This window comes from Chamaea fasciata, unplaced genomic scaffold (assembly GCF_029207755.1).
Source record: "Chamaea fasciata isolate MVZ Bird 193981 ecotype frontalis unplaced genomic scaffold, bChaFas1.0.hap1 SCAF_6, whole genome shotgun sequence".
In the NCBI taxonomy this organism is placed as follows: Eukaryota; Metazoa; Chordata; class Aves; order Passeriformes; family Sylviidae; genus Chamaea; species Chamaea fasciata.
The window spans coordinates 24,985,714-25,011,261 of NW_027094091.1; the positions used below are offsets into that span (position 1 = coordinate 24,985,714).

Consider the following 25,548-nt stretch of genomic DNA (forward strand, 5'->3'; position numbering starts at 1 on the left):
TCATTCATCCTGCATTTTGGACTAGAACATTCATTTGGACTTAATCATTCATCATTCAACTGCTTGGAATTTAACATCACTGGAGCTTCCTGTCACCCAGAGGTGAGGAGGTTTCTACAACATAGTATGAAAGACTAGGCTGGAAAGAGAAAGGCACCAGGACGTTTTCGGACCAAAATGCTGATTCCTTTAAGAATTTTCAGGGTCCACTTGAGATGCTCTGAGCTCTTGTCAGGGCAAAACTTGGCAGAGGCAATCAGAACAAGGAAGAGCTTCAATATCTGGTTTCCTTGTTGAAGAGCAGATGGATGCAGACCACACACTGTTCCTGAAGTGCAGCTGCAGCCTTTGGTCATATCAAAGAAGACCTGGATTTCCCCACAAAGAGAGGGACATGGAATCCGTGTGGCTGAGCCAGGTGTAGCAGGTTACACTGGGAACAGGAGATCCACTGGCTGGAACCCAGAGAAACCTCAGACTAGAAATACTGATGTATATTTCATCAGATTCCTCCTCATCAAGTCTGTATGCAAGGATGCAGTAAAACTGAAAGAGCAAAACTGATAGAGAAGACAGGGTAAATTCTCCAGTTTTGTTTAGCCTCTTATATATTCTTATATAAGACCAGATTATCTCAATAGATCCTACTGACTGGAAAATCGCCAATTAAAGCATATTTTAGAAACTATTTCCATCACATCCAATATCATTGAAATTGTCCTCTTCTTTGAAACAAGTTCTGTTCTGATGAACTCCTGATGACCTTCCTAGTCTCTTTAGTTACCTCTACTAGTTCAGTGTTTCTCCATGATTCACCATTTTAGGTTTATATATATATAGAATCAATTTTTACATAGGCCTGTAGGTCACTAAACTCACCACAATATTTTCAGTCTTAAAAAAAGTTTGCATGTGTAAAAGTGCAAAATCAGGACTTCTGTGTCATCCTCAGATTAATTCAATTGCATCTGAATTACTCAGTACAAATTATTACTATTCAGAGAAATTGTTAAGAAATAAAAGTTAGTGTCATTGTCGTCGACCAGCCATTGAAAGGTTCCTGTCAGTGTGTTACAGTCATTTATAATTAGTTCTTGTCTCTGCTGCTCCTTACCAAATACGTTATGATCTTGTTATTTTACTCATGCACAAGATCAATTTCGGATGCAGTGCAAGAAAGAGTTATGCAGGTAATTCAAAAAGTGCTACTCTCTTCTGTCATAAATGGTGCTACAAAAATGGGGTTTGAAATGACTTTTTCAAAATCACTTTTGGATTTCTGTAGATTCAACACACACGACTCTTTTAGTATATACATGTGATAGCCCAAACCAAAGCAACTCACTTACAAACAGTGATACCTAACAGGATACCTAGTTCATTGAAGTGGTCCTACCTACTAGGTGTTGTGTTGCATGCAGATTCTTCTAGATACAATACAATTCTTTTGAGCTTCAAAGAAAAAAACACCTATTCCCCTGATCCCCTTATAATCTACTCTGTAGACAGACTTACGTATTCAGAATAAGAAGCTGAACAACCTCAACAAGTGCTCACCTGTAACCTTCTCTTTCCAGCTCAAAAAGGCTTGAATTTGTAGCAAAGGGGGTTTTTTTTAACATCAGGCATATTCAACAAACAGAAAGCTAAAAGTAAATGAAAATTTCTTTCAATTTGCTGAGACCCCTTTTTTATTTAACAGATTGACATAGTTTGAAGGTTTCCTTGAAACCACTGTAAGAAGATTATGTGCAAAGAATGTAAGTATTTCTCATTATTTTTGTCTCTTTAAACTTATTCCAACAAAAGAAGATATTAACAAACTTTCAATAAAATAAACTGTATTTCAAACCTCTGGGACTGCTGAATAACAAGTTCTTTGTTGTCACATCATGAATAAAGCACACAAGAGTGAGGATAATAATGAATAAACATCACAGATGTTCAAATGAAACAGTAAATCACAATTATCAAGTACTAAGAAACTAACATTGTTATGACAGGCTTAACTCTGATCCAGGAATTTATATGAGAAGAAAACGTAGGCTGTACTATGTATTTTCCTAACAGATGCTTTGAAAAGAAAATATTAGTTGACATTTGTACCTGCTGACAGTTGCATTTCTATAGAGCATTTATAATTGCTTTTAAAACATCAGATTGTAAAACAAAAGGAAAGATATGGCCAAAATTAAGTTAAGCTTCCAATATACTTTTAGGCATGCTGACCAGCACATACCATTTAAAGAACTATAAATTAGAAGAAATGTTACAGTTATGGTGCACCTCGATGGTTGGAACTAAGAAAATAACATTAATTATATTGTCAGTTCTTATGCTCTGCCTATCAATTATCTGTTTATGTGAATTCAACAAGAATAATGGGTTTGCTGAACATTTAGGACTGCAGTGACTGCTGGGTAAGTACTCCTTCCCCGCACACATCTTGTAGAAAGGCTCACAGCCCAACTTCTGATACAGAACAGATATCTGCTATTGACAAAAGTAGTCCTTGAAAATACTGACCCATGAAATTAAATCAAGTGCATTGGCCATTCTAATCTGTTAGTGCTGAAGGTGAAGAACTGGGGGTAAACAACTGCTTTATATGGGAAAGAGTTCCCACACTTTGGTGTGGGAAGTTTGGTGTAATGTCATGGAACAGCTTTTGGGGCAGTCTTAAAAGAATAAACTCTTGGCTGGGCTCAACTTCCAGTGCCCTTGCTTAGGCTTTAGCTCCATTTGCTATAGCTGAAGCACCTTTACCCATCCTCAGCACAAAGTATACATGAAAACTAAAAATTATGCAATTTGCATCCTTTTAAAAGTATGTGTTGAAAAGGCAGACTGGCTCCTGCAAGATAGCTTTAGAAAAACTGGCAGAGTTGGTGCAGCCTGGTCTATTCCTGTGAAAAAGTGTTACTCCTGTGCTTTAGTTTGAGATTCAAGGAAAATCTTGGGCTGAAACTATAGAGAGGCATTCAAAGAAGCAGAAAAATAGTATTTCCATCCTACTGTGTGGCAGACTGTTAAAGAGCACCAGAGGTCCTGAGCTCCCCGCAAACACCGATGAATTGCAATGCACTACATACCAGAGATTCATGATCTGCCACACGTGTCCATTTGAGGTCACTTAAAAAAGAGAAAAGAAAAAAAAAAAGGGGGGGGGGGGATCTTTCAAACACAATTTTTCCATGTAGCTTCTGAAAAAAAGTCAAGGTTGAAAATAGTTGATTCAGATATATGGATATTCATACCAAAGGTTCCCTTTTATCTGAGATGTCCTGGAACACAGAACAAAACAATGCATGTAAGTTACCTCTTTTTCTCACTTCTTATCAACTTACTTATAAATGGTAATGTTAATGAGATGCATACATAATAATCAACACCTAGTTTTATAATCTCAACCACAGTCTGGCAAGCAAAGTAAAATAAATTACTTTTTAGCTAGTTCTCCCCCTTTGTAACTAAGTCTTTGAACTGATAAATTGGCATGCATATTCTTTTCTCTCAAACCACTTGATAATTTCTTTTACACCTGAGGTACACTATGATCATTAAGAAACATTCTGAAGATGCACAGCTGCATTGGTATCATTTTCATCAATGCCTTTGAAAAACATTTTCATAATTTATCAAAGTTTTAAAAGACACAGGTTAAGAAAAGTATAATCAGTGCTGTTTCTACTAGGATAACACAGCAGCCTTGTGAAGATGAGAGATGTCATGAGATGAACATACCTCACACAGACTGATAAATCATCATTCAGTGTGGGGAAGGAAACTAGAGAATGAGACTTTAAAAAATGTTTAATAGATAATTTTCCTTTTTTTTTTTTTAATTTTTCCAGTCTTTACACCACACGTTCATATCCACTAGAATGACAACTTTGTCTTTCATTTAAAAGAAACACACACTGAGCAACAGTCAAATACCCTTTATTTATACCTGAAGTGCTGCTTTGTTATTTTTATGAGTGTAACCTGTGGAATGGTTCACATTAGCTCTGCATTATTAATGGTGTTGAATTATGACATTTCTTTTCGTTGTTATGGGTACCAATAACTCATGCACACAGCTGTACCAAACTGTTGTTTCTTCAGAGGGCTCCAGTTCAATTTTCTAACTCTCCCTTAAAACGCACGATTCCAACTTCCGGGACTTGAGCAGCTGCTCTGCTCCATCCCCGTGCCGAGCGCTGCCGCGGCAGGAGCGGGTTCCGAGCGGGAGGCCGCGCTCAGGTCCCCCTGCCGCTCTGGGTGCCCCGCACCAGCAGCCGCAGGAGCGGCAGTGCCGGCGGCGCTCCGGCCCCTCTCCCGCAGCCGCGGGCGGGGACTGGCGGCACCGCGCGGGGAGCTCCATGCGCCGGGCCGCCCTCGGCATGGGGGGACTTTTCCCAGCGCCCAGGCGAGCCTGGACTCACCGACCCGCCCAGCGAACAAGTGGGATGCGGCTGAAGTTTTACTTTGCCGGTGCCGGCTCCCGCCGCAGCCGCCCGCGGGAGCCACAGCGGCAGCCCCGACACCTTTTCTGGTTGAAGTTTGGCGGCGCAACAAGCCGCCTCCCCTGCCCCTGCTCTTGCTCCTGCCTCTGCCCCCTCCCGGAACCTCGGAGCTCAGCCTGGGGCGCGATTGGCAGGTACGGAGTGGCGGCGGGGGCAGTGCGGGGTCCCAGCCGTACTCACCCGCTCCCCAGCCGCACGGTCAGCAGCAGCAGCAGCAGCCGGGCCCCGCGGCGGCGGATCCAGCGGGGCGCGGGGCCCCCCCATGCATCCATGAGCGTGAAGGCGCTCTCCCTCACCCGAGTTTTCTCCGAAGAGGCTGGGAAATAGCGACCTTACCAATCCCACCACCCCCCGGCACACGGCAGGGAGAGGGAGGGGAGGGGAAGGGGGAGAAAAAAATAAAATAAAACACCCAAACAGGTAGAAACCCACTCTGCGAGGATCGAGCAACTCGCCCAATAGGCTCATCAGGTTGCTTCATAAATTATCCTAAAAACTGCTGGACGAATCAATCCCTAGCAGAGGTGGAGCCTCCTTTACTAGAAGGGAAACATGCCTGGGAGAAAGGGTGGCATTGATTTGGTATTTTTCTCCATAGAGGGAGATGAAATAGACCTTACATATATACATGTAAATATAAATAGGCAAAATGTATAAAATGCTAAATATATGTTTAAACCTACACATGTACATTTAAATATTTTTATTTTTGAAGCTACTCAGAGGGCGACTCTCCGAGAGGCAGCCGGTCCACCCTGTCAAACGGTAGACCCGCATCCGGGAGCAGAAGCGCCAGGGATGCGCACGGACACCGGCGGGGACTGCGCGTCTCTACGTCTGGCACGATCGAGATTTTGGGGGGGAGCGGCCCTAGCCGCAGGGAGGGGGGCATCCGCCATCCCCTGGTTCGTCCCCAGGAGAGGGAGTACACCCCTTCAGCCGCAGTCCCCAAAGCCGTGCTGGAGGCAGGCGGCACGCTGGACGCGCAAGGGCAGCCGCGGGCATTCCGCGCCCCCGAGATGCGAGCGGCGCCGGCTCGGCGGCTCCGGGCGGCTCTGCGCGGCCGCGGAGAGCCCGGGGGGGACGGGCGCGAAGCGGCCGATGCGCGGTGCTGCGCTGTGAAATGCGCCAGGGCATTCAAAACACAAGGGTATGGGGTTTTTTTCTTCTATTTTCCTTCTAGTCTCCTCTCGGCTGCTCCCTCCTCCTGGTTTCTCTCAGAAGATGTAGGCGGGAAAGTATCCAGACGTGCCCCCCAGCAATCCCGCACACACACACACCAACCCCCCTAAGGCAGGAAAAGCACCGCGGGCGCGGCGGAGACCAGAGAGGTTCCTTTGACCGGCCGTGGGCGCGGGTGGGCACGTCCCGGCGGCACCAGCGCTTAGATAACGCGTACTTCTCTCGGCTTCAGACTGCCACTAACCCAAAAACCTGGCCCCGGCGATGCCCTTGTTCGCTGCTCTCTATAGGGCACTTACGGACCTGTGCACCGAGTTCTCGGTGGAAGTAGCAAACCGTTCTATGATCATCATCATCCTCCTTCGAGTCAAGTTGTCACTGTACAGAAATAGAAATAATCCTCCATCCAGTGGTTATTCTGATGAAAGGCAGTATTTTGTCTTCTTTACACATCATCATCTGGTTATTATTTTATATGTACAACTTACTGCTTTAATGGTTAAAGAAACTCACCATGCTTCAGAGAGCTGCAGTACATTAAATGAAAATTCAACAACTTGAAAATTAATAGCCAGTCCTGGGGGTACTGGCAGACGGTAAAGGCACATATTATTGCATGACCTGAGATCTCTTAACTGGTGGATTAACACAACAGGCAGCATCCTAGCATGATGGCAAAGGCATGAACTCAGAGGAGAGCATATGCATTTATTACAGAGTAAGTGCAGAAGCAGCTCCTCTGCTGCATCTGGTGGCACTAGCTCCAAGAAGCAGGATTGCTGTCCCCCTCAGCAAGATAATGAGCACAGCCCACCTCAAGTCCCTTTCTCTCTGAGAAGTCCTTCTGCCTTGAAAATGGTCCTTAGGTTTATTATAAATTGATCTGTCAAATTGACCACATTTTGCAAAACATGCAGTGAATTCTTATGTCTTTGCATTCTGATGTTTATGGAATCATTAAAGCCCTTTACCAGTCTATAAAATTCCACTCTGTTACTAAAAGATATGTAATTAAAGTAACTACTGCAAAATTTTGACATAAGAAGTTTAAACATACTTACAGGATTCCAAGACATCTTCTTTCTACATGAGCAGTTTGGAGCATCTATTTAAAAACTGAATTTCACCCCTGTATAGATCCAGCAGCTTGCTAGCAGTGAAAGAGGTGGAAGATTACAGCTAAAATAACATGTAGCATGAATAGTGAGAAAATGGAATATCTCATTTGATTTCAGGGTTGAAAACACTAAAGCACATAGAAGTACTATTTAAAAAATCAAAATAGAAGCAGCATCAATGATATTTCTCAAATGACACAAAACTAAGGATGACATCTGGACAAGTTGTTTTCAGGTAGTTCCAAATCTGAATTTTTCTGGTTTGTTGGGTTTTTGTGTTGTTTTTTGGGTTTTTGTTGTTGTTGTTTTTGGGTTTTTTTTTAATTTCACGTAAACAAGAGAAATCCATCCCTCAAAAACTAAAGAAATTATTCAATGATTAAAAGTAAAATACTAGATGAGAAATAGGTATAAAAGTTTTGAAAAGCAAACAGGGAACAGAAAATTTAAAAAAAAATCAGTATCAGAAGAAAGCATGAAGGGAAAGAAATCAACTCAGATTGTCTGTATTCCGAAGGAAAATAAGCAATGAATGAAAACTGCAAAATAGAAAAGAGAATATCAAAGAAAATCTGGGGAAATAACCTAGCTGGGTGTCAAAAGAAGGAGATGATACAGGGAAATGCCCTAAAACATAGTGAATTAGTTACTACCGCCTGCAAATATTTCTCATCTGCTTGGTATTGGCACAGTTAACCTAACAACAGTATTTAAATTCTCAGTTAAAAACACCTTTTGATGCTGGAAGTAGGAAGGCCATCTTTTAAAAAAAACCCACTGAGGTGAAGAAAGGAGTTAATCAAGTCACTTCAGACCTGCTAGGCATCATTTCAGAACCATTAAATTGACCAAAGTAAAGCAAAACTGTAGGATTCACATCACTAGTATTACTAAGGAGAAACGGATCAGAATGGCTTGTGCGAAGGAAAACCATGTCTCTATCTTCTTCAGTCATATTTAATGAGTCTATTTAATGAGAATTATGAACAGAGCTTCATAATTCACTGTCTTTTAAAACCATTTTAGATCTATCAGGAATTTGTTAAAGAAGCTGCATAGTTCTGGGGTCAGTAGGAAACTAAGGCCATCTTTCAGAAACTACTTGAGACTACTGTTAACTTTCCATGTTTAAAAGTTGAGTTCTTACAAATCTGCTCTTGAGATAATTGAGTTTAACTGATTACTCACTGCACTAATGGTTTCAAAGAGAAGAAATACAAAAATTTGCAGATGAAGGTTCCAGATTGGTGAAGTCTACAGAAAACAAGTGAATATATTTAAATCATCCCAGTGTAGAATATGAACTAAAAAATAGGAGGTGATAATATGCTGACAAATGGAAAAAGAAAAATAATTCATGAGTTGAATTTAGTAAAGATCGTAAGTACATAAATGTAAAATCACATCTCAACTGTCACCTCTGCTGCTGCCTAGTAGTCAAAAATCCAGAGAAGCCATATATTCAGACTTAACTGAAATTTCTCCAGGACTGCAGAGGAATACTCATGCAAATAGGAAGAGCACTAATTTGAGAGCTCAGCACCTACATGCTGCCCAAGCTCACTGGAAATCTTTCTCTGCTCTTCAGATTTAAGGAGTGCAAGACAGAATAATCTAATGTAAAAAACCCTCTAAAACACAGCCAGGATAGATCACCAGTTCCCTAATTTCTTAAAAGTGTAATCATTTGATTTGGATTCCATAGCAATGCACCTAACCTCGTGCACTATAAAAGAGCAAAGGCACTCAGTGCAAGCTCTTGATTTCCAGCCTGGAAACCACCGATTCAACCACAAGGTACCTACAATCTGTGACTCATCTAAAAGGACATGGGAAAGAATTTTCATGCTTAAGGCTGAAGTCCAAATAGAAGGAGGAGGAAATAATCTGCCACATTAATATATAAACAGCAAGTATCACTGTATTTTTACCTGGGAGGCTTCACACTTAGTATTGAAGAACATTTTGATTCCTCACCTTTCAATTCCTCAGGGCCACAGAGGAAGTTAAAAACACTCATATGTAATTTTACATGGCTGACATCCTATATCTGCTGTACTTCTCTTGGTATAGCTACTAACATATGAGAATTGATGCCTGCATACCATTTTGAGAGCTTTGAAACCCTAGACTTAGTGGATGGCCCATGTTCATTCACTGTGCTTGAGGGAAGTTAGTGGCTTTCATGTGGTTCTGTAAGGAGCACTTAGCCTGCTGAGATCAAAGTTATCTAGCGTGCGGAGACAAAAGAACAAATTATTACGGTGTTCTTTCCTCCACCAAAAAACCCATATAGAACAGCAAGAGCTCAAGGACCACTGCAGTCATGTCTTCAAAAGGGTAGGTTTACATTACAATATTTTGATGAAATTGCATATGTAGACTTTTAATTGTGTATTCCCAAAACAATTTCCTGTGTGCAGCCTACGCCTTAGATTTATAGGATCAGAGAATACTTTAGGTTGGAAGAGACCTCTTAAGGTGATCTAGTCCAATCTCCCTGTTACGGGCAGAGACAATTTCAAAAAGTACACACATGTCATTTGTGTGCTTGCATTTGAGTAAGCACAAACGTAAGAACAGAGTCACATGCATGGTATTTAAAACTTGCAACCCAAAAGAAAACAGTTTCATTCTTCTTAGGGGACTTCAGAGAATGTGGTTTTAAATATGCATCATCATGGTTAATCCCACCTGAATGTTTAATATAAATTTAAAAAGCTATTATATACAGCATACTAGGCTAGTGTTACAATAAAGGTAAAAAAATCTCAAAAAAAAAGAAAACTAATGCAAACATTTTGGTACTGGCCTTTTTAAAAGGGGCCTTTAAACTTGAGAGGATGGTGGTTATCCACAGGAGGAGAACAGGAAGATGCAGAAATGTGACTTCAGTGCAGCTTTGATATTATGATTTGGACCACAAAATAATTGCTTTCAGTGAAACAGTCAACATCTTAATAGAAAATAAATTATAAAATTCTCACTTTCCATAACTAAATACTATTTTAATTAGGATTTTATCTCCAATACATTGATTTAACTGTTCACCCACATTACTCATTAAAATGATTACCAACACACATCTTCAGTGCACTTAAAAATTAAGCAAGGGAAATCATCTTAAGTAGAGAAAAACTGATGAAGAAAGAAGACTGCAACCTATCTTTGCATCCAGGGGAAGTGTTACAGCATATAAGATGGTATTCCTTTACATTTAGCATGTTACACTTCTTCTCCATTTAAGTTAGGATGAAATGATAAACAAATTGAAGTGTAGACAAATCTATGGAAACTAAGCTGGAGTGCTTAGGTACAGAAAGATAGCTTCAAACCACAAACATTCCCTTGGTCTATTACTATTGTCATTGCCTTTCACTGGACTTTCAAGTATTTCCAACACGAGCCAGCAAACAGCAAATAAATACATTTTGATCTTTCCTGTTTTATAGGGCATAAGTCCACAGTCCCTAACTCTTCTTCACCCTAAGAGCACAATTTTAACTTTGCTTCTCCCTCACCTATCATGATTTCCCAGTAAACAGAGACTAGGACTCTGGATTTCTCAGGAGCCTGGTTTTACCATCTGTCAAGACACATCCTTGGAGACAGCTGACTTTGATAGGGAACGTGGTGACCAGTGAGAAGAGGGGTACTTCTAAATGTGAAGCACCTGTATGCCACAGATAAGGCAAGGAATCTTACAGGGGACTTGCACAGCCAGGTGCACTCTAGCTCATTTAGGGAGTTAAATCCAGCTTGGATAACCCCAAAGTCATGTGCAGGAGGTGAGCACTATTGAAATTTTCTCCAGTCTGTGCTCTATTTTCCCTGACGAGGAAGAGACACAGTTCAACCCAGTGGATCCCAGTGGCACAAATGTACAAGGAGTACATGGTTTACATTGGCACTGCAATGCAAATGAGGAGCATTCAATTGGAAAGTGGGCCATGAGTACATGAAGATGATTGCAGCATCTTTCTGGATGTGCTTACCAGAACTGCTGGACTCCAGCACTAATGGGTCTTCTGTCTTGGAACTAGATTGGTGGTAGTCTAAAGTAAATCCCCTCCAAACCACACTGACTCTGGGTGCTGGCTTCTCAGCACCAATGGATTGTCTCTGAAGATCTGCTTCTATTTCACTCCAGTATTTGCCAATGTAGCCAAAGACACAGTGAATTATTAGAGGACTAGGACCCTGGCATGAATCATGGCAAAACAGCGTACCATGTATGTTCGATGTTTGTTCACCCATACTTTGGAATCCCATAGCAAAGAAATTTTTTTCTTTTTCCTGATTTCTCTTGTCTCCAGCCAGGATGAAAATTCCCTTCAAATGGTTAAGAATAAGAATAATTTCATGGCTTATAGGATGCTCTCAGGAGAATACTATTTGATTATCTGTCTGGTCTTATTTTGTTAGAGGCTAACAGGGCAGCTTTTCTACCTGACTACTGTGAGCACTTACTGTTCCAGCCAGATCAGGAGGACAAAGACATGTGAAAATGAAAAATAATGGGGCAGGCAAAGACTGTGGTCTGTACTTTTTCCAGTTTCAAAAAGATTCAGTTGATGCTTGGCTCAGCCTTTGTTTAAAGTTGAAAGTGGCTTTTCAGTATACCCTATCCTGAGCAATCCTCCTTAGAGTACAAGAAGTTTTTTAATCTGCAAAGCACAAGAGATAAAAAGGTCTCTTCATAAGGCTGGTTTGTCTGATAATTGGAAAACATTTTTTCCAGAATGACAATTTAAACTCTTGGTAACAGTATCCCTTAGCAAATCTAAAGGAAGGGTGAAATAATTTTGTCCAGAACGTTACACTCTGACATAATATATTATGTCACTTGCTGAACTTCTACAGTTGCTATTAATTGACCTCTAGGTCTCTCAGTTGTAACAGAAGTCTCAAATATTTAGAGATTGCTTTTTGGTATATAAGATAGTATTTTGCATCCTTTTATATTCTCTAAAATTGCACTAAATTTATCCTTTTGCATCTCCATTTTTCCTAAGATTCCTTTTCCATCTTCCAATTGTTGCTATATAATTGGTTGATTATTATTACTATGCAGCACTTCATGAAACAAATGTTTAATAACCCAGTTGAATACATCACAGTCATAAGTATCTCCTGTGCTTACTAGAGAAATAAGCAGAAATCTGGCTGAGCTTCAAATTACTTTAATTGTTATTGAATATTCATTACCTAATCAGATAGAACAGTCCTACAATATACCTTGGTGAAAACTCAGCTGTCAGGTCAATGTATTTATTTACATTTGTAGGAGTGGGTCAGAAACCAGCATTGCTCCCTAGTTTAATTATTGGGAGAAAAGTGGTTTATTATGACAGGTCCTCACTAGATAGTGTAAGGCAAAAACTGTTGACTGTCAAAAATCATTTGTGGATAATATCAAACCTATTAGCATTTAACAGCATTGGGATACCATGGTGGTTAAAGAATATATGCATATTCCACTGTGTCATAATGCAGAATTGTGCCAATATTTTAAATATATATTTCATGGTGTATTTTTAAAACTACTTCATCACATCCTCAGTATGAAAGCACTTTGATTTTTATGTTTTTAAACATGCCCCAGAGAAGAATAATTTTCCCTCTCAAACAATACCAGAAAATAGGACTAGAAGACCCTTAGTGTTAGGTTTGTTGCTGCTAGACAAACTCTTTTTTCTGTTGTTGTCTTTAATCAGCAACTTGCATAGTCTAGCATTTGCATATAATGAAAATTCATCATTCTAGCAAGACAAAAAATGTTGCTGCGCAGAGCTAATTCTAGCGAATAACAGAGAAATCAGCTATTTTTGTAAGTGGACAAATTATCCTATTTTTTTATCATATGCTCTCAGGAAGGCCATTATCAGTTATGATTATCAATACCAATTCACCTTTTTGATTGGAGACTAATGAAACAGCTGCTTTGGTTTTCATCGTTGATGACAATTCTCAAGAATGATCCTTCTCTGGAGTAAATCAACCATTCTCTTGAAAGTATTTCCTAAAAAAATACCACTGACAAGATTGGTGATACTTACATTATCTTCTGCTTCAGCTGTGTTGCAAATGATTCTCTGTATGTCAGAGTCTTTGATTTTCCTAATAGCTGTTAAAAGCATTTCATATTTTTGTGAGGCTTCACCTCAGTGATCACATCGTATTAGCCATGTAAAACAGCTTTATTTAGTCTGATAAAAATCATTATAATTTAGTCTGATTTAATAAAATAAAATGTAATTTAATTTTCTCATCTATTTTGTTTCATATTTCTTTTACTCTAAAATATTTCTTCTACTTTAAAAATTTCTTGTAAGCTACTAATATTTTTTGTTTTTTCCATTAAATTCTCATTAGCTCCTGGAAAAACGTTGTCCACTTAGAGAGTTGCCTTTACTTTTTTAGTAAGTATTGCATAGGCTGTAGTATGTTAGTAGCTGAGCTGCCAGTCTCAGTGTGCCACAGGCTTATGACAGGTGTTGAGCAGAAGCTGCCATTTGTGCAGAGTTTGACAGTGTCCCGGAGCTGAGGAATTTCCATGATCTATCCTCTATATAACTTTACCATACCATGCAGTTTTGGGCACCACAATATAAAAAAGACGTAAAGCTATTAGAGAGCATCAAAACAGGGCCATGAGGATGATGAAGGGTCTGGAGGGGAAGCTCTGTGAGGAGTGGCTGAGGACACTTGGTCTGTTCAGCTTGGAGGAGACTGAGGGGAAACTTCATTGCAGTTACAGTTTCCTTACAAGGGGAAGAGGGGGGGCAGACACTGATCTCTTCGCCCTGGTGACCAGGGACAGGACTCAAGGGAATGGCCTGAAGCTGAGTCAGGGGAGAATTAGCTCAGATAACAGGAAAATGTTCTTCACCCAGAGGGTGGTTGGGCATTGAACAGGCTCCCTAGGGAAGTGGTCACAGCACCAGCCTGATAGAGTTCAAGTGTTTGGACAATGCTCTCAGGCACATGGGACTTTTGGGAATGCCCTCTGCAGGGCTAGGAGTTGGACTCAATGACCCTTATGGGTCCCTTCCAAACTCACAATATTCTATGACAGTTCCTACTTCCTTCCAGATGAATACCAGGATCTGGATGCATATTTACAGCAGAATCTGCAGCTCTTCCTGCATCACACTGTTTCTGCTATGAAACAATTCTTTTCAGAAGACTTTACCCCTAGTTCCATTTTTCCAACTTGAATCTTTTTCACCTGAGACATTTTTCAAAGTAGCCACTGTAGTATAAGAGACCTTGTATAATTTCTTAAACTACCTCGTTAAATTTCTGAGCTAGTTGCACAAAGTCCACTTAGTCAAAAGTGCAGGGTTTGAACAGAAAATCTTATGAAAAGACAAAAAAGAAGGGAAGATAAAAAGGCAGTTGCTCTTTTCCATGTTGTTGTTCTGCAGAGCCTGTGTCCATCATGAGCCTTGCTTGGCTTTGCTCATTCCACAAATTGCTTCCAGTAGATTGTTACGTTATCATCTGATAAAGTCCTGTCTCCAGGTTTTGACATTTATAGCCTGGTTGTGAGCATTACCTGAAGCCCAGCTGTGCTCTCTTGGGAAATCATGACAAGAATGGGAGACTTTTCTTTTGCTCATCTTTGTTGTAGCTCCACACGCTGGGTTTGTAACAAAATAGAATCTGTCCCTTGTAATAAATTATTGTTGCTTAGAAATGGTATTCTCCAATTTAGCACTCTCACTAAATCCACATACTGCCTCCCTTCCCACCCCACTCATGGGCTGAAATAAGAACAATTTACTGGAAATACCAATGAGATGAGAAAGCAAACAGTAACAGCAACAATAATATTAACATAAGGTATAAGAAAAATAAACAATTTGCACTGAAAACTCCTAACAATGAACAAATATTAGACCACTCCACTCAAATGGGAGGATCCCTTTCTCCTGGGAAGAGAGAGAGTCCCTTTCCCCTGGGGCAGCAAGGTGATGGTGCCTTGGCCATACCCTCTCCCAGCTACTGCAAAAAATTAACCCCATTCTGGCCAGAACCAAGACATGAATGTCGAACCGATGGAAAAGACACATTCTTGCTACCTCTTGGCTTTGGGTGACAGCCACATTGTGCAAAGCAGTAATACAGTGTAAGCCCAGATAAAGTGAACCATAGCTGTACAAACATCGGGATTGCCAGAGCCTACAGCAAATGCAAAATATTCTTGAATAGCAGTGGTGTAGACCCCAGTCAAATTTGGTATCACAGAAAAAGTTTGACATGGTGAGTAAACATTAATTGTCTTTACGAAGGAAAGCAACTTGCATTTGCAGAATAATGGAGACTTTTGCTAGCAGCAGGTATTCTGGCTGGAACCTTATGTGAATGTGTTAGCCAGGAGCACCTATTTCTTGTTTGGACTCATAATAAGCTGCCTCTTCACAAGCATACAACTCTTCAAGACTTGTGACAGCTTGTGACTTAACACGCCGCATGTGTTGAGGACAGATGAGTTAATAATCCTGCTCAAGCCATTGATGATTAAGAATGTATTGAAAATAAATCCAAAGATTAAATTCCATGTAAATAGACTTTGGATAACATAAAATGGCAGGATGTGATATTAGATGTCATCTTACCTTAGATCTGTTAACGTTTCTTTTTTATTGTTTAGAGGTGTTTCAAGATAGCACAAGAAATTTTTATTCTGTAAGAATGCTCCCTGAAATAATGTCAAATTTTCCTTGGAGAAGCAGTCTGGTAAAAAAAAAACAAAAAAAAAACAAAAAAAAAACAAAAAAAAAAAAAAAACCACTATACTGAAACAATCTTGCTTTTTTAATCTACACCTAGGAAAAAAAAAAAACAAGTAAAGTTTTTAAAAGTCATCTGTATGGTTTACTGGTTTGTGTGTTTGGAAAACAAAGTGCTTAAGTCCAAGCTACAGGTTATCTTCAGGCCGGCGGAACCTGACCTCAGTAAGATCAGTGTCTACAAATTGAAAGGTGCTCCTGAGAACAGGCTAAATTGGTTCAGTAACCAAGTGCTAATCTAAAATTAAATGGATGTATTATCCTAAATTGTTCAAGCTACCACATTTCTTTATTAACACATATGCCTTAGCACTCTGTTGCAGTGGTCCTATTCTCTTAGCTGTAAGTACAGAGTCATGACTGCAATGCTGGATGCTTCTGGAATGAATGATTCAGAAAACGTAAAGTAACTACTATACAAACAAGCACTACTCTCACATTATAAATTGTGGTAGTGGCTTTTAACAGTAATTTTCCTATAAAGTAAGAGAAAATCATATTTCCAGCATCCTCAGTACCCACAGGTGAATTCCATGCAGTCCCATAGATTTGTGTCTGAGTAAAACAACAGGCCACTAACTACTTCCTCCTGGGTTGCAGGGGATCCTTGTCCTGGTCTACCGACTGAGGAGGCTGGTTGTCCTGAGGATAACTAGACTTTCTGTTAAAAACTGAGGTAAAGAAGGCATTAAGTACCTCATCCTTGATGACAAGTATGGAGTACCTAAGTACCTCATGCCTTTTCCTCATTCTTGGTGACAATGCTGCCCTCCACATCCAATAAAAGATGTAGATATTCATTTTTCCCTTCTTTTGCTGTTAATATATTTATAAAACCTTTTTTTATTATCTTTCACAGCAGTAGCCAGATTGAGTTCTAGCTGAGCTTTTGCCTTTCTAATTTTCTCTCTATATGACCTACCAACATCCTTGTATTCTTCCTGGGTTGCCTGCCCCATCTTCCAAAGTTCATAAATTCTCCTTTTTTTTTCTTCACTTCCAGTAAAAGCACTCTGCTCAACAAGGCCAGTCTTCTTCCATGATCATACATGTTTCAGCACACAGGGACAGCCTGCTCCCGCACCTTTAAGATTTCCTTTTGAAAGTATTTCCCACCTTCCTGGATCTCTTTGTTGTTAAAGTCTGTTTCCCAAGGGACTCTCTGAACCAGAGTCCTGAACAGGCCAATGACCACCCTTCGCAAGTCCAATGCAGAGGTTTTGCTGACCACTTCTCTTACTTCACCAAGAATTGAGAACTCTCTCATTTCATGGTCACTGTGTCCAATACAGCCTCCAACCACCACATCTCCCACCAGCCCTTCTCTGCTTGTAAGCAGCAGGCCTAATGGGCTCAGGCCCTAGTAGTCTCGTTCACCAGCTGTCTCAGGAATTTTCCTTCCACAGACTCTAGGAACTTCCTAGGCTGCCTCCTCTCCTCTGTGTTGAGTTTCCAGAAGACATCCAGCATGTTAAAGTCTCCCACAAGAACAAGGGCTAGCAATCATGAAACATCAGCCAGCCACTCATAGAATATTTCACCTGCCTCTTTCTTCACTCTGGTCTTTTATAACAGACTCGTACCAGGACATCTGCCTTGTTAGCCTTCCTCCAATTCTTTCCCATAAACACTCAATTCTATCATCACCACCACTGCAATAGTACATAATTAAAACACTTCCTAACATACAAAGCACCCCAACAGCTCTCATTCCTTGCCTGTCCCTTCTGAAGAGCATGTAGCCATCCATTGTAGCACTCCAGTCATGCGAGTTTTCCATTTTAGTCCTTTATCCTTGGCTACAGAAGCATTTATGGCCATCATATCTCTAAATAATGGTGACTTTCTAATAACTTCTAGTCTTAAGTTTCACATTTGTGCTTTTGTGTGGGATCCCAGATTATTGCCCAGGCTTGCAGGCCTAAAATCTTATGCTACAGGCAGATTCTTCATCCTTATCCCCATATAGCTCTACCACGCAGGATAGCAGAAACACATCTGTTGTATCAGTTTATGTCTTTTTGGAGGGACACAAATGTAAGATGGTCTGTTAGAGCAGCTGAAATAGCTGGAGAAAGCATACAAGCTTGCAAGTACACCATGTCTTCACCAAGTCTGAAAAAATTGTGAAAAATCCAAAGCAATGCAGAGATTAAGTGCAGTTGCTTTGGATTTACCATGGTTGCATTTGTCAAACAGACAAGTTGAAAGCAAAGAGCATTTAGCACTTGTTCAAGAACTGCAGGAGGTAGGAGATGAGGTATGTTGCTTTAATGATCAATTTGTAATGTGGTTCTCAATTAGAATTTTAGGTTTGAATAGCTCCCTGAATATTTGATTGCTGAACTAAGAGAATTGATGATTGGTGCCTGAAGATCTGAAGGAGGGTCGACTTTTTGGAGCTGATTTCTCAGATTACCAGGGGCGTGTTCTGCCACCAGGTCTTGGTGACTCTATTTTTCCATCAATTGCTATAAGTCTTAGTACCTTTTAATGCTTTTAAATATTTAATTAAATCTTTTTCAACTCCTTGCCAGCTTTATTCAAATACCCTTTTGAAAAATCAGCTCAAACTTCACTACTTCGAAGATCTTCCACTTATACAGCTTTTGGAAGGTTGTTTTTTTTTCCAGTTCTCTTTCTTTTCTGCAACAAGTTTTACTCCTTTCCAGAATTTTTTTTTTAAGCTCTTATTTCTAATGTAGACAGTCCACAGATTTCACTTAGGAATTCCAAAATAATATTTTAAATATCTAACTGTCAAAATGTCTGATCTTGAATGGGAGAGGGCGTGGTCTGGCCTCGTTCTGTTGTCAACCTCTTTAAGGTGGTGTAAATAACTATGCAGAACATAAATGGATTGAAACAACTGTTAAGTTTGTGACCAGAATTAAATCACGGTTATAATAACAATAAGCTAGAATCGGTGAATTAGAAGTAGCATCCCAGTCCTACCCACCAATGAAATTTTCACATGGAATGCACTCAAACGGAATTACTCCACAGCTAATCCTACACAGTTTTGACAATGTGCAAAGTGCACTAAGAATCTGAGTTCAACTGTACAAATCTGCCCTTAGCTCCAGAAGCTACTAACTCATACTGACAAGTTATAAACACCAAAAGTAACACACTGTAAACTTTTTTAAATTACTACTCCATTTCTAGTGATTGAAATCCCTCCTTTGGTAAAGCAATTTCCCTAACAGTGATACTGCCATAACTAAGAGGTATTAATAACAAGTAGTTACCAAAACATATCAGTATACAAATAGATTTGCCCACAGAGCATTCCTCTTTGTGGCATGAACCTTGAGTTACCCTTGAATGAGACTGTGTGCTTGACTGGACTGTGCTAATATAATGCTACATTACTGGGAAAGAACAGCTCCAAGCTTTTGAAAAAAAACACATGGTCTCCAAAAATTCAAGCACAAGATGCAGAATGGGCCTTAAAAGTGAATGAGCAGGATGGCATCAGACCTCTTAGGGCTGCAGACCAGGATAGTACTGGATGCAGAGGTAACAAAGGCAGCAAAAGTCAAGTATCTAAGACATGGAAAAAATACTAGATATACTAAAAACTAATGATAACGTGCAATTTGAAGACCATTGAAGAAAAAGCAAATAAGTTTTTTAGCAAACACATAAATATAACACCAAGTGAAACCAGAAATGATGAGGAAGAAGTCCTACTAGAACCACCAGTTTCCTGTCAGTGAAGCACCTCAGATGCTGTATCTACCATACAACTACACTCCTCTCTGATATTCTGCTTAACAGTAACTCCATCTATCTACTGACCCACAATAATAGAGGTGTGTGTAAAAGACTAGGAAATCTGTGTTCAGCAATTGTATTTTAAAACAGAAATTGTTGTAATTGGCTAATTTCAACTGTGTGTGCTAGCATCATTGTAGCTAGATTAGTCATAAAATTTTGATTAGATTTCTAATACTTTAATTGGACTAACAATAAATTCCTGAGTTTGCGTGAGTTGCGTGTTTCATTAGCCCAGACACACTACACAAAGCATTTGGTCAGCTACATTACCCTTAATTATAATTTGAATGCACTGCTCTTTAAAGTTATGTAACATATCTCATGTATTATTTATTCTTCTTTACGTATTCATCCAATGTAATGATAAACAAATTAATAGGGCAGCTTTCCTTTCAATGAAATGCTGTGCATATATAAGCCTAGTGAGTAGGTATGTTTCATCACTTTTGATGCCACAACAATCAAAATGAGAATAGTGGGAATTTGCCACAGGCTGTCCTAACACCCCTGATGCTCCGAAAACAAGCAGGGAGAGCACAGGGTAAGGGAACAAGCTACAGCAAGGGAGGAGCACAAGCCTTCACAGCACTAGCTAGCTGCCAGCACCAAATGGTACTTCCTAAATCACATGAGTAAGAAGCCCTCTGTCACACACAAAGAAGTTACCTGTATCTTCGGTTCACTCATACAGACACTGTTAGTCTTCCTGTCCATCTCTAGAATGCCTGCATCCTCTAGTTGCTGCAAATGCAGAAGAATATGTAATCTCATCTTGGTGCAAGTCTGGCTGGAGGGTTTGTCTTTTCCACTCACAGTTCCTCTTCTAACGCTCCTGTAAAGCACCTGAGATAAAACTCTTCCCTTTGCACATAAAGTCCTACTTCCTCCCATCTCCAGAAGACTTCTATCTAAAATTACAACATTCCCGAGACTCTTCTGTGAGGAAAACACACTGAAAAAATGGTCCTTATATCTCTGATATTTGTTTGAGTATTATTATAGGTTTTCACTAGTAAAGACATACTACATAAAACAAGTATTTTTAAATTAGTGATAAATGCTCATTGAAATGAACTTCTGGAATCCCTTATAAAAATCATGGCCAGTCAGATCAAGACAGAGTTATTACTGAAAGACAACAAACTACTTCGTTTACCACAACACTTCTTTTAATAATATATAGCATCTGCCCTTGAATACATAATCCTTGCATAAGTCCCTTCCAAAGAATCCATGTCCTTTTACCTCCCTGATATGTCTGATTACTTTACAGAGTTCTTAAATAATCTGCATCATAACACAAATCAATAATTTTTAAGGACAATATCTTCAGGAAATTTCTTTTAGAAGGAGTCACACAGTAGCTTGTGATTAAATATTGCAAATTATTAATGTGTTTGCTTGATACTTTCCCCATTCTGAATTGCCTAAGCATACTTTTTAATTTTTTTCCCTTTATCTACTTTTTAGACATTCTTTCCACTTCAAAATACTGTCTTAGTCATAAAGCATCAAAGACCTATAAAAGCTGACTTTAAGTGGTGTCCTGAAATCCCTTAGGGACGATCCAGCATTCAGCAGATTAAAGTAGTAGTTCTTCAAGACTGAAATGACATCTAAGTGTGAAAAGTCCTTTTAGGAAAAAAAAATGACTCTTGGATACTATAGTAGACAAACAAGTATTTTAAAAGACAGCTCTTGCAGAGCAAAGTCATTACCTGGATATTAATATACGTCTCAAGCCTTTTTTCATACACTCAATGAAAGTGTCTGGGATAAAAAAGGCTGTTTGTGCTCTCTTATCATTTACAGTATGCAGCACTGAGCTTAGCTAATGCTTAGTCATCTCCCAACTCTACCTGTTGCTGTGTAAAGGCCTCTTCAATGGAAAAAAAACCATTCTCACTTAAAATTAATTGCAAAGTCACCAGCTGGACTTTAAACACAGCATCTTGAAGATTGTGCAGCAGCCCTAACATTCTGATGTAGTGGTTTGAAAGCAAAACAAATGAGAGGCTCCAAGTCAGAGATACAATTTAATAGGAAAAAAAAAGGAAAGAAAGTAAAATAAAATAGATGCAATAATACAAAAGACCACTGACAGAGTCAGAATACAACCTGAGCGTAGTGATGGAAGCAGTCCAGATGAGGTGGTCTTCCTGAAGCAGTGATCCTGTAGAAAGGTCTGGTAGCTCGGGTCCTCTGGGAATCCAGTGGGTAAGCGCCCCTCTGGTGTTCAGAGTCTCAGCTTATATCCAGGCTGGAATGCTTGGTTCCTCCCTCTGGGCGGAGCATCCCACAATGGGATGGTGAGTCATGTGATAAGGCCTGATGGGCCCATTAACAGGAGGTAGTCCAGGAGGGGGTTATCTGTGAGCTGTGCAGCAAAGGTGCTGATGGGCCCATTAACAGAAGATAAGCCAGAGTGGAGGAGGCAGGGAGCACTGCCTCACCTGGTTTCAACAGTTCATGAAGATGGTGATAGAATATACTTCAACCCAGGACATCTGACAAAACAATTAACTGTTTATAGACAATGAGCTAGAAATGTTCTTTTGCCAATGAACATAAAATGCTGATGCCAATGAGAACACAACTAAAATTCAAGCAAGTGTAGTTAATTTACTAGTGTAGGTTAATTTACTAGTAATACAAATGTGTAACAGAACTGAGGAATTAAATTTGTGACACAATACCCCTGCAATTACTCTTCCATGGCTACAGTACAAACAGCAGGGCACTGTAGGCTCCTAGGAGGTTTATAGTGTGGGAGGGAAGTGCCTCTTGGGTTAGCAAAAGCTTCATAAACCTCAAAATCAAACTTAAGAAAAGGTATATGAGGAAATGAGACTTTGAGGTTGACCTTTCTTTGCTATTAATTCTAGAGAAGGAAGTGATGGGACCATTTCACTCTTCCTGCTCAGACAAGAAAGTACAGTGTTCTTTGTGCATGCAAAATAAGTGGGAAGAATTCTTGTGAGGAAAGGTAAAGGGCAAACAAGATAAAATTATTTTTTATGCAATTCATACTAACTGAACTGGGAATGGAAATACTGAAGGAAGGGCAACTATAAAACTGAGCTGTATTTTATGAAGAGCTACAATGTGATCTGCTTTAAGAGAATTCCCTGGAGATCAGTCAAATATGCAAGAACTAATATAGGCTCCCACACAACATTTCAGTAATAATTTGAGACACCATGCAAGTTGGAAGTGGTAGAAAATATCTTAAATAAATTTGGGTTGAATATCTCTTATAAAAATATTGTGAGTTTATTGAGCCAAGAAGCTCCTTTAGGGCTATTTAACATTTGTTACAATTTAAATTTTCTCCCAATATTTAAATATTATTCCAATATTTAAACAATCTCAATTGCTCCTTAGTGCAAAAAATACAGCAAGCTACTTTGCCAAAATACACCAGGTAAAGTGATTGCTTACATCTGATGCATCTAGAGGGAATTTTATTCCCAAAAGTGCTTTAAGGCACCTGGCTATCTTGTTAACACAACAAATGTACCCCATCATTTTTATTACAGAGTATGAACATGGGATTTTCTGGAAATTAATAAGGGTTTGAATTGTCTCTAGGCCCTTTTGGAGCAAATTTTGGTTTCTGTAGAAAAAAGTATCTGATTATATAGATCCTCTGCTTAACTGCATGTTTTTTTTGATGTCTGGATAAGTTCTCTCACTGTCTCCAGCAAACTCACTGTAATTCTCCACCATGGATTTTTGAGATAACTTTCATTGCTGCTATTTCATCTGTCTCAAGCCCTCCCTTCTGCTCCAAAAGTATGGATCACACTATTTTGCATCCTCTCCTGTGCAGTCTTAAGTCAGTTTGCAAGGAAAAAAGAGGAGAGAGCAAACACCCTGGCAGCTGGCAGTTCCCTCCCTGCCCTTGCCACTGTGCAGGAGCATGAGGCTCACTGTGCTGTTTGCACCCATCTGCAGCTCCAAAAACCTCTGAGTATCCCCTCCCTGAGCCAGTGGCTGAGCCAGCCTACACGAACCAGGCAGAATTTCTCAGATGATTCAGAAAAGCTAAGGAAAGGATTATGGCTTTACATATATTATAAATGCTTACGCCTTCATACCTTTAAACCATCTGCAAAGGGTATTATGTAGCTGAGGTTTGCCTCTTATTTTGCCTGACTTTTCTCCAACGCAGGCAGAAGTTTATGTAAACAAAAATTTTTTCTTCCTCGAGTTCTGTGCATCAGGAATAAGAGGTGCATTAAATCTAATCTTCCTTGGGTTTTAGGGGAGATAGAGGACTCAGAAATACTCTTGTAGGCTCTCATACTTTTATGAAAAGAAATATGATGCTATGTATTGAATCCAAGGAAAAATTCATTTCACTAAGCTAAGAAGGAATTCACTAGAATGAAAAAAGTCAGGAAAATAACCGACACCAAAATCTAATAGAAAACAACCCCCCAAACCCCAAAACAAATGGAATTTAAACAAGTTATTTTCAAAAAATTTAAAAAGGCATTAAAAATTTGGAAAAGTACTAGAAAACCCTGATCCTAAAGAAAAATTTTTTCAACTAAACTAAGGAAAAATTCAGTGGGATGAAAAGGAAAAAACAAAAGCAAACAAAAACCCCTTAACCAAATGGAATTTGAACAAACTGGTTTTGTAAAGAGGTGTTCTTCCTCAATTGTTCAGCAAGTTTTCTTTGAGAAAGTACAAGTTCAATAGCTCTCTGTTTGTCTGACTTTCTGCTATGAGAAAAAAAGCGCAAAATGAAAATATTTTTCTTTTGATAAAACCCTTTTTACCTTGTACATGCATTACAAAGAGCTGAAACACAATAACAACTGCCTTTATCCTGAACAAATCACCTTGAGAGGTACAATCTAACCCTGAATTTATTTATGGTGACTATGAAATATGAGTATTGAAATATGACTATGTGAAAGGGATACATAGTAGTGAAGAATGAATATGAAATACATTTTAGTTGAAGTGGTACACTATTACATAATCTCTCCTTTGTTATATAGCCTCTTGTAATCTGATAGAAGACTGCAAGAACAAAAGGGAGGCACTTTTGAGAAAGATTTTCTAAAACTCAACGGCAACACAAGTTCCCTGTTAAGTATGAAGCCAAATTAGCTACAGCCCCCTCTTCCAAAATCTCTGTGGGAAAGCTTCCAAATAAAAAGCACGTCTAAGTACTAATGTTTTGGGGAAGAAAACAGTATAGAAGATGAAAAACTGATAAAAAAATGTTTTTTCATTAATTTTTAAGATCTGCACTTCTTCTTTCTTATGCATGCCTCTATCAGAGGGAAACATGCCCAGGTTGGAACTGCACATCTACACCATCATCATCATGGGGCAAGCTATTAAGCCAAGGGTCTGTTTATTCAGAGGTTGCATTAGGATGTGAGTTGCCTCAGAATATTGCCTATTGAAAAGAGCAATAACTTTTCCTAAACACTTACGTGCTAATTTTAAATTATTCACAAATAGTACACAACTGATATTCACATTCTGATACTTTCTATGTCAGATAACTTTGAGTCGCTCCCCAATTATCTAACTAATGACAATTACCTAGGCTGTGTTTCTGACTCACAATGAGGGAAATAGTCCATGAAATGAAAATACACACTCCTATCCCACAAAACATTTATTGAAATCCAGGTGCCTGTTAAATATTTTTATGCTTTAAAGAGTATTACACAGTTGCATGAGCAGGTGAGATGGAAAACCTATACAGGTTTTCTTATTATTTTTCTAAATATCAAGAATGATTACTTCAAAAGTAGTCCTTGAAGAACCAGTGATCTCTCTCATGGAAGTCTTATCTCACTTATTTTTATTATAGGTGCTCCCTATGAATGAGAAACTTAGTTTTCATGCTTGTGTATACAATATGCTTTGCGCAATCTACATTTTTAACCCTAATCTAAGACTTTACTGAAATGACCATATTTCTGGCTTGGCAAGGAATATGTCTGTTGTGCTTTTTGCTGAACTGCTTTTTTAAACAGGTGTATCAATAAATCATGTTCCTTTATGTAGTCAGATTTTCTGAAGTGCAAAAGAAAATTATAAGCATCAATTCTTTAAAGGCAACTCAAACTGGGAGGAAGGTTGGATTAGAAACTCAAACATTTTCTAAGATTTTAATTTTAAAAT

General features: G+C 39.3%; 1 protein-coding gene across 1 annotated transcript in view; it reads right to left on the bottom strand.

The window, feature by feature from the left end:
• Window positions 1-4,808, bottom strand: part of GABRG1 (gamma-aminobutyric acid type A receptor subunit gamma1) — a 53,249-nt gene extending 48,441 nt beyond the window's left edge. Inside the window, exon 1 of the mRNA XM_066185691.1 lies at window positions 4,689-4,808. Coding sequence (XP_066041788.1) covers window positions 4,689-4,780 — 92 coding nt within the window. The 5' untranslated portion in view covers window positions 4,781-4,808. The remainder of the gene's footprint in view (window positions 1-4,688) is intronic.
• Window positions 4,809-25,548: the final 20,740 nt, after the last annotated feature.